The sequence below is a fragment of the Salvelinus fontinalis genome, chromosome 28 (assembly GCF_029448725.1).
Source record: "Salvelinus fontinalis isolate EN_2023a chromosome 28, ASM2944872v1, whole genome shotgun sequence".
Lineage (NCBI taxonomy): Eukaryota > Metazoa > Chordata > Actinopteri > Salmoniformes > Salmonidae > Salvelinus > Salvelinus fontinalis.
In genome coordinates, this window is record NC_074692.1 from 46,072,100 (window position 1) to 46,081,835 (window position 9,736).

General features: G+C 44.2%; 1 protein-coding gene across 1 annotated transcript in view; it reads left to right on the forward strand.

The window, feature by feature from the left end:
- The first annotated feature begins 426 nt into the window (after nt 1-426).
- LOC129825792 (PDZ domain-containing protein 2-like) overlaps nt 427-9,736 on the forward strand; it is a 119,623-nt gene continuing 110,313 nt past the window's right edge. The window contains 1 exon segment of the mRNA XM_055885934.1: nt 427-489. Within this exon segment, the coding sequence (XP_055741909.1) occupies nt 427-489 (63 nt within the window).

The following is a 9,736-nucleotide window of genomic DNA, read 5'->3' on the forward strand; positions in this document are numbered from 1 at the left end:
TGCCGCTGAGTTGTCATAATGCTTAAGCAAATGTACAGTGCCTTGCAAAAGTTTTCACACCCGTTGGTGTTTTTCCTATTTTGTTGCATTACAACCTGTAATTTAAATAGATTTTTATTTAGATTTCATGTAATGGACATACACAAAATACTCCAAATTGGTGAAGTGAAAAAAAATAACTTGTTAAAAATAAAAAATAAATTAATGGAAAAGTGGTGCGTGCATATTTATTCACCCCTGAAGCCCCTAAATAAGATCCTGTGCAACCAACTATCTTCATAAGTCACATAATTAGTTAAATAATTAGTTAAATAAAGTCCACCTGTGTGCAATCTAAGTGTCACATGATCTGTCACATGATCTCAGTATATATACACCTGTTCTGAAAGGCCCCAGAGTCTACAACCCCACTAAGCAAGTGGCACTATGAAGACCAAGGAGCTCTCTAAACAGGTTCAGGGACAAAGTTGTGGAGAAGTACAGATCACGGTTGGGTAATATAAAAAATTCCGAAACTTTGAACATCCTATGGCACCACAACAAACCTGCCAAGACAGGGCCGCCCACCAAAACTCATGGACAATGCAAGGAAGGCATTAATCAGAGAGGCAACAAAGAGACCAAAGATAACCCTGAAGGAGCTGCAAAGCTCCACAGCAGAGATTGGAGTATCTGTCCATAGGACCACTTTAAGCGGTACACTCCACAGAGCTGGGCTTTACGGAAGAGTGTCCAGAAAAAAATAAGCAAAATGTTTGTTGCTCGCCAAAAGGCATGTGGGTGACTCCCCAAACATATGGAAGAAGATACTCTGGTCAGATGAGTGTAACAGTCCTGACCTGTTTTATGTTGTTTTTTATGTGTTTATGGTCAGGGCATGTGTTTTGGGTGGGCAGTCTATGTTATCTGTTTCTATGTTGGTTTCGGTGTGCCTGGTATGGCTCTTGATTAGAGGCAGGTGGTTTGCATTTTCCTCTAATCAAGAGTCATATTTAGGTAGGGCATTATCACTGTGTGTTTGTGGGTGATTGTCTCTTGTGATGTCTTCGTGTCGTTATCGATGTTTTTTCACATATGGAGCTGTTTGGCTGTTCGTTTTGTTTCGATGTCGTCTGTTGCCTGTTCGTGAGTTTACGTTCCAGTTATGTAAGTTTATGTTCAGGTTTTCGTTCTACGTCGTTTTGTTATTTTGTAGTTTGAAAGTGTTTTGTTTAGTTTTCGTGTTGCCATCTGCATCATTGTAATTTATAATAAAGATGGCATATTTCCCAGACTCCGCATTTTGGTCAGAAGATCCTTCTCTCCTCACCTCATCTGAGGATGAGGAGAGCGACAGCTCTTACAGAATCACCCACCAAAATACAGAGACCAAGCGGTATGGGAATGCTCGACGGAGCAATAAGGATTTCTGGACTTGGGAGGAGATATTGGACGGTAGAGGACCTTGGGCTCAACCAGGGGAATATCACCGTCCTAAGGAGGAGAAGAGGGCAGCCACAGCCCAGGAGCGCTGGTATGAGGAGGCAGCGCGACGACGCGGTTGGGAGCCCGTGAGTAAGACCCAAAAATTTCTTGGGGGGGGGCACACGAGGAGTGTGGCAAAGCCGGGTAGGATACCCGAGCCAACTCCCCGTGCTTACCGTGGAGGTAGAAGGCGTCGTACTGGTAAGACACCGTGTTATGCGGTAAAGCGCACGGTGTCCCCAGTACGCGTGCTTAGCCCAGTGCGGGCTATTCCACCTTGCCGCACTGGGAGGGCTAGGTTGGGCATCGAGCCGGGTGCCATGAAGCCGGCCCAACGTAGCTGGTCTCCAGTACGTCTCCTCGGGCCGGTGTACATGGCACCAGCCTTACAGGTGGTGTCCCCGGTTCGCCTGCATAGCCCAGTGCGGGCTATTCCACCTCGCCGCACTGGCAGGGCTACGGGGTTCATTCAACCTGGTAGGGTTGGGGAGGCTCGGTGCTCAAGAGCACGTGTCCTCCTTCACGGTCCGGTATATCCGGTGCCACCTCCATGTACCAGTCCTCCGGTGGCAGCCCCCCGTACCAGGCTGTCTCTCCGGGTTCTCTCTCCTGCTGTTTCCTCCTCTCCAGCGCAGCCGGTGCCTAGACCACGCACCAGGCTGTCTCTCCTTCTCCTCCCTACAGAGCTATCTGTCTCCCCAGCGCCATCTGAGCCATCCGTCTCCCCAGCGCCATCTGAGCCATCCGTCTCCCCAGCGCCATCTGAGCCATCCGTCTCTCCAGCGCCATCTGAGCCATCCGTCTCCCCAGCGCCGTCTGAGCCATCCGTCTGCCATGAGCCTGCAAAGCCGCCCGTCTGCCATGAGCCTGCAAAGCCGCCCGTCTGCCATGAGCCTACAGAGCCATCCGCCAGACAGGAGCCGCTAGAGCCGTCAGCCAGACAGGAGCCGCTAGAGCCGTCAGCCAGACAGGATCTGCCAGAGCCGCCAACCAGACAGGATCTGCCAGAGCCGCCAACCAGACAGGATCTGCCAGAGCCGCCAACCAGACAGGATCTGCCAGAGCCGCCAACCAGACAGGATCTGCCAGAGCCGCCAACCAGACAGGATCTGCCAGAGCCGCCAGCGAGCCATGAGCAGCCAGAGCCGTCAGAGAGCCATGAGCAGCCAGAGCCGTCAAAGAGCCATGAGCAGCCAGAGCCGTCAAAGAGCCATGAGCAGCCAGAGCCGTCAGTGAGCCATGAGCAGCCAGAGCCGTCAGAGAGCCATGAGCAGCCAGAGCCGTCAGAGCGCCATGAGCGTCGAGAGCCGTCAGCCTGCCATGAGCGTCGAGAGCCGTCAGCCTGCCATGAGCGTCGAGAGCCGTCAGCCTGCCATGAGCGTCAAGAGCCGTCAGCCTGCCATGAGCGTAGAGAGCCGTCAGCCAGCATGGACCTGCCAGAGCCGTCCAAACAGGACCTGCCAGAGTCCTTCAGCCGGGATCTGCCCCTTGTCCCGGTGTTGCCCCTTGTCCCGGTGCTGCCCCTTGTCCCGGTGCTGCCCCTTGTCCCGGTGCTGCCCCTTGTCCCGGTGCTGCCCCTTGTCCCGGTGCTGCCCCTTGTCCCGGTGCTGCCCCTTGTCCCGGTGCTGCCCCTTGTCCCAGTGATGGTCCTTATCCTGGTGCTGCCCCTTGTTCTGGTGCTGCCCCTTGTCCCGGTGCTACCCCTTGTCCCGGTGCTGCCCCTTGTCCTGGTGCTAGCTGTTCATTTAGGGGAAGGTAGTGTTAGGGTGGGCATTAGAAGGGGTAGAAAGAAGAGGGGAGTGACTATGGTGGTATGGGGACAGCGTCCTGAGCCGGAACCACCACCGTGGTCAACTGCCCACCCGGACCCTCCCCTGGACTTTGTGCTTGTGCGCCCGGCGTGCGCATCTTGAGGGGGGGGTACTGTAACAGTCCTGACCTGTTTTATGTTGTTTTTTATGTGTTTATGGTCAGGGCATGTGTTTTGGGTGGGCAGTCTATGTTATCTGTTTCTATGTTGGTTTCGGTGTGCCTGGTATGGCTCTTGATTAGAGGCAGGTGGTTTGCATTTTCCTCTAATCAAGAGTCATATTTAGGTAGGGCATTATCACTGTGTGTTTGTGGGTGATTGTCTCTTGTGATGTCTTCGTGTCGTTATCGATGTTTTTTCACATATGGAGCTGTTTGGCTGTTCGTTTTGTTTCGATGTCGTCTGTTGCCTGTTCGTGAGTTTACGTTCCAGTTATGTAAGTTTATGTTCAGGTTTTCGTTCTACGTCGTTTTGTTATTTTGTAGTTTGAAAGTGTTTTGTTTAGTTTTCGTGTTGCCATCTGCATCATTGTAATTTATAATAAAGATGGCATATTTCCCAGACTCCGCATTTTGGTCAGAAGATCCTTCTCTCCTCACCTCATCTGAGGATGAGGAGAGCGACAGCTCTTACAATGAGACTAATATTGAGCTTTTTGGCCATCAAGGAAAACGCTATGTCTGGTGCAAACCCAACACCTCTCACCACCCCGAGAACAACATCCCCACAGTGAAGCATGGTGGTGGCAGCATCATGCTGTAGGGATGTTTTTCATCGGCAGGGACTGGAAAACTGGTCAGAATTGAAGGAATGATGGATGGCACTAAATACAGGGACATTTTTGAGGTAAACCTATTTCGGTCTTCCAGAGATTTGAGACTGGGACGGAGGTATAACTGGTCAAATGATGAAAGACAAGCATTGTGATTGTGGAAGAATTGAAAACATTATTGTTGTCTATCAACAATGACAAGCCACCGGGGTCTGACAACTTGGATGTAAAATTACTGAGGATAATAGCGGACGATATTATCACTCCTATTTACCATATCTTTAATTTAGGCCAACTGGAAAGTGTGTGCCCTCAGGCCTGGAGGGAAGCTAAAGTAATTCTGCTACCCAAGAATAGTAAAGCCCCCTTAGTAAACTTTTAGTAAAAAATGTGTTCGACAAGGTACAATGCTATTTTACTGTAAACCAATTGTCAACAGACTTTCAGCACGCTTAAATGGAAGGACATTCAACAAGCACAGCACTTACACAAATGACTGATGATTGGCTGAGATAAATTGATGATAAAAGGATTGTGGGAGCTGTTTTGTTAGACTTCAGTGCAGCTTTTGACATTATTGATCATAGTCTGCTGCTGGAAAATGTACGTGTTATGGCTTTACACCCCCTGCTATATTGTAGATAAAGAATTACCTGTCTAACAGAACACAGATGTTGTTCTTTAATGGAAGCCTTCAACAAAATCTGGGTAGAATCAGGAATTCCCCAGGGCAGCTGTCTAGGCCCCTTACTTTTTTCAATCTTTGCTAAAAACATGCCACTGGCTTTGAGTAAAGACAGTGTGTATTTGTATGCAGATGACTCAACACTATACACGTCAGCTAGTACAGCGACTGAAATGACTGCAACATTTAACAAAGAGCTTTAGTTAGTTTCAAAATGTGTGGCAAGGAATAAATTAGTCCTAAAAAAAAAAAAAACTAAAAGCATTGTATTTTGGACAAATCATTCACTAAACCCTAAACCTTAGCTAAATCTTGTAATAAATAATGTGGGAATTGAGCAGGTTGAGGTGACTAAACTGCTTGGAGTAACCCTAGATTGTAAACTGTCATGGTCAAAACATGTTGATATAACAGTAGCTAAGATGGAGAGAAGTCTGTTCATAATAAAGCGTTGCTCTGCATTCTTAACAGCACTATCAACAAGGCAGGTCCTACAGGCCCTAGTTTCTTCCTTCTTAACAACACTATCAACAAGGCAGGTCCTACAGGCCCTAGTTTTGTCGCACCTTGACAACTGTTCAGTCGAGTGGTCAGGTGCCAAAAAAAAGGACTTAAGAAAATTACAATTGGCTCAGAACAGGGCAGCACGGCTGGCCCTTGGATGTACACAGAGAGCTAATATTAATAATATGCATGTCAATCTCTCCTGGCTCAAAGTGCAGAGAATGACTTCATCACTACTTGTATTTGTGACATGTTGAATGCACCGAGCTGTCTGTCTAAACTACTAGCACACAGCTCAGACACACATGCATACCCTACAAGACATGCCACCAAAGGTCTCTTCACAATCCGCAAGTCCAGAACAGACTATGGGAGGTGCACAGTACTACATAGAGCCATGACTACATGGAACTCTATTCCACAGTACTACATAGAGCCATGACTACATGGAACTCTATTCAACATCACGAAACTGATGCAAGTAATACAATTAGATTTAAAAAACAAATACACAATATGGAATATCATGGCTATATACAAGGAGTACCAGGTATTAACATTACTATATACAGGGAGTACCAGGTAATAACATGGCTATATACAAGGAGTACCAGGTATTAACATTACTATATACAGGGAGTACCAGGTAATAACATGGTTATATACACTGGTTACCAGGTAATAACATGGTTATATACACTGGTTACCAGGTAATAACATGGCTATATACAGGGAGTACCAGGTAATAACATGGCTATATACAGGGAGTACCAGGTAATAACATGGTTATATACACTGGTTACCAGGTAATAACATGGTTATATACACTGGTTACCAGGTAATAACATGGCTATATACAGGGAGTACCAGGTAATAACATGGCTATATACAGGGAGTACCAGGTAATAACATGGCTATATACAGGGAGTACCAGGTAATAACATGGTTATATACAGGGAGTACCAGGTAATAACATGGTTATATACAGGGAGTACCAGGTATTAACATGGCTATATACAAGGAGAACCAGGTATTAACATGGCTATATACAGGGAGTACCAGGTAATAACATGGTTATATACAGGGAGCACCTGGTAATAACATGGCTATATACAGGGAGTACCAGGTAATAACATGGTTATATACAGGGAGTACCAGGTAATAACATGGTTATATACAGGAAGTACCAGGTAATAACATGGTTATATACAGGGAGTACCAGGTAATAACATGGTTATATACAGGTAGTACCAGGTAATAACATGGCTATATACAGGGAGTACCAGGTAATAACATGTCTATATACAGGGAGTACCAGGTAATAACATGGTTATATACAGGGAGTACCAGGTAATAACATGGTTATATACAGGGAGTACCAGGTAATAACATGGCTATATACAGGGAGTACCAGGTAATAACATGGTTATATACAGGGAGTACCAGGTAATAACATGGCTATATACAGGGAGTACCAGGTAATAACACGGTTATATACAGGGAGTACCAGGTAATAACATGGCTATATACAGGGAGTACCAGGTAATAACATGGCTATATACAGGGAGTACCAGGTAATAACATGGCTATATACAGGGAGTACCAGGTAATAACATGGCTATATACAGGGGTACCAGGTAATAACATGGCTATATACAGGGAGTACCAGGTAATAACATGGCTATATACAGGGAGTACCAGGTAATAACATGGCTATATACAGGGAGTACCAGGTAATAACATGGCTATATACAAGGAGTACCAGGTATTAACATGGCTATATACAGGGAGTACCAGGTAATAACATGGCTATATACAGGGAGTACCAGCTAATAACATGGTTATATACACTGGATACCAGGTAATAACATGGCTATATACAGGGAGTACCAGGTAATAACATGGTTATATACAGGGAGTACCAGGTAATAACATGGCTATATACAGGGAGTACCAGATAATAACATGGCTATATACAGGGAGTACCAGGTAATAACATGGCTATATACAGGGAGTACCAGGTAATAACATGGCTATATACAGGGAGTACCAGGTAATAACATGGCTATATACAGGGAGTACCAGGTAATAACATGGCTATATACAGGGAGTACCAGGTAATAACATGGTTATATACAGGGAGTACCAGGTAATAACATGGCTATATACAGGGAGTACCAGGTAATAACATGGTTATATACAGGGAGTACCAGGTAATAACATGGTTATATACAGGGAGTACCAGGTAATAACATGGCTATATACAGGGAGTACCAGGTAATAACATGGTTATATACAGGGGTACCAGGTAGTAACATGGCTATATACAGGGAGTACCAGTACTGAGTCAATGTGCAGGGGTACCAGGTAATAACATGGCTATATACAGGGAGTACCAGTACTGAGTCAATGTGCAGGGGCACGAGGTAAGTGAGGTAGATATGTCATAGGAAACACAAACTAGCAGGAGCCTGTAAAACGGAGCTATTCCTTGCAGGGCCATTCTATCATTAAAGTTTATTGGTCGCGTACACGCTTTAGCAGGTGTTATAGCGGAGCAGTGAAATGCTTATGTTACTGGCTCCTAACAACCGTGTCAAACAATTAAAATGTAGAGAATAACTACATCTATACAGCAGGGGAATTTACACCAGATATACTAGAATGATATGTACAGCAGTAGATATACTAGTAATGATATGTACAGCAGTAGATATACTAGTAATGATATGTACAGCAGTAGATATACTAGTAATGATATGTACAGCAGTAGATATACTAGTAATGATATGTACAGCAGTAGATATACTAGTAATGATATGTACAGCAGTAGATATACTAGGAATGATATGTACAGCAGTAGATATACTAGTAATGATATGTACAGCAGTAGATATACTAGAATGATATGTACAGCAGTAGATATACTAGTAATGATATGTACAGCAGTAGATATACTAGTAATGATATGTACAGCAGTAGATATACTAGTAATGATATGTACAGCAGTAGATATACTAGTAATGATATGTACAGCAGTAGATATACTAGGAATGATATGTACAGCAGTAGATATACTAGTAATGATATGTACAGCAGTAGATATACTAGGAATGATATGTACAGCAGTAGATATACTAGTAATGATATGTACAGCAGTAGATATACTAGTAATGATATGTACAGCAGTAGATATACTAGGAATGATATGTACAGCAGTAGATATACTAGTAATGATATGTACAGCAGTAGATATACTAGAATGATATGTACAGCAGTAGATATACTAGTAATGATATGTACAGCAGTAGATATACTAGTAATGATATGTACAGCAGTAGATATACTAGTAATGATATGTACAGCAGTAGATATACTAGTAATGATATGTACAGCAGTAGATATACTAGTAGAAGCTGTTCAACAGTCTGATGGTAATAGAAGCTGTTCAACAGTCTGATGGTAATAGAAGCTGTTCAACAGTCTGATGGTGATAGAAGCTGTTCAACAGTCTGATGGTGATAGAAGCTGTTCAACAGTCTGATGGTAATAGAAGCTGTTCAACAGTCTGATGGTAATAGAAGCTGTTCAACAGTCTGATGGTGATAGAAGCTGTTCAACAGTCTGATGGTAATAGAAGCTGTTCAACAGTCTGATGGTGATAGAAGCTGTTCAACAGTCTGATGGTGATAGAAGCTGTTCAACAGTCTGATGGTGATAGAAGCTGTTCAACAGTCTGATGGTGATAGAAGCTGTTCAACAGTCTGATGGTAATAGAAGCTGTTCAACAGTCTGATGGTAATAGAAGGTGTTCAACAGTCTGATGGTGATAGAAGCTGTTCAACAGTCTGATGGTAATAGAAGCTGTTCAACAGTCTGATGGTGATAGAAGCTGTTCAACAGTCTGATGGTGATAGAAGCTGTTCAACAGTCTGATGGTAATAGAAGCTGTTCAACAGTCTGATGGTAATAGAAGCTGTTCAACAGTCTGATGGTAATAGAAGCTGTTCAACAGTCTGATGGTGATAGAAACTGTTCAACAGTCTGATGGTGATAGAAGCTGTTCAACAGTCTGATGGTGATAGAAGCTGTTCAACAGTCTGATGGTGATAGAAGCTGTTCAACAGTCTGATGGTAATAGAAGCTGTTCAACAGTCTGATGGTAATAGAAGCTGTTCAACAGTCTGATGGTAATAGAAGCTGTTCAACAGTCTGATGGTGATAGAAGCTGTTCAACAGTCTGATGGTAATAGAAGCTGTTCAACAGTCTGATGGTAATAGAAGCTGTTCAACAGTCTGATGGTGATAGAAGCTGTTCAACAGTCTGATGGTGATAGAAGCTGTTCAACAGTCTGATGGTGATAGAAGCTGTTCAACAGTCTGATGGTAATAGAAGCTGTTCAACAGTCTGATGGTAATAGAAGGTGTTCAACAGTCTGATGGTGATAGAAGCTGTTCAACAGTCTGATGGTGATAGAAGCTGTTCAACAGTCTGATGGTA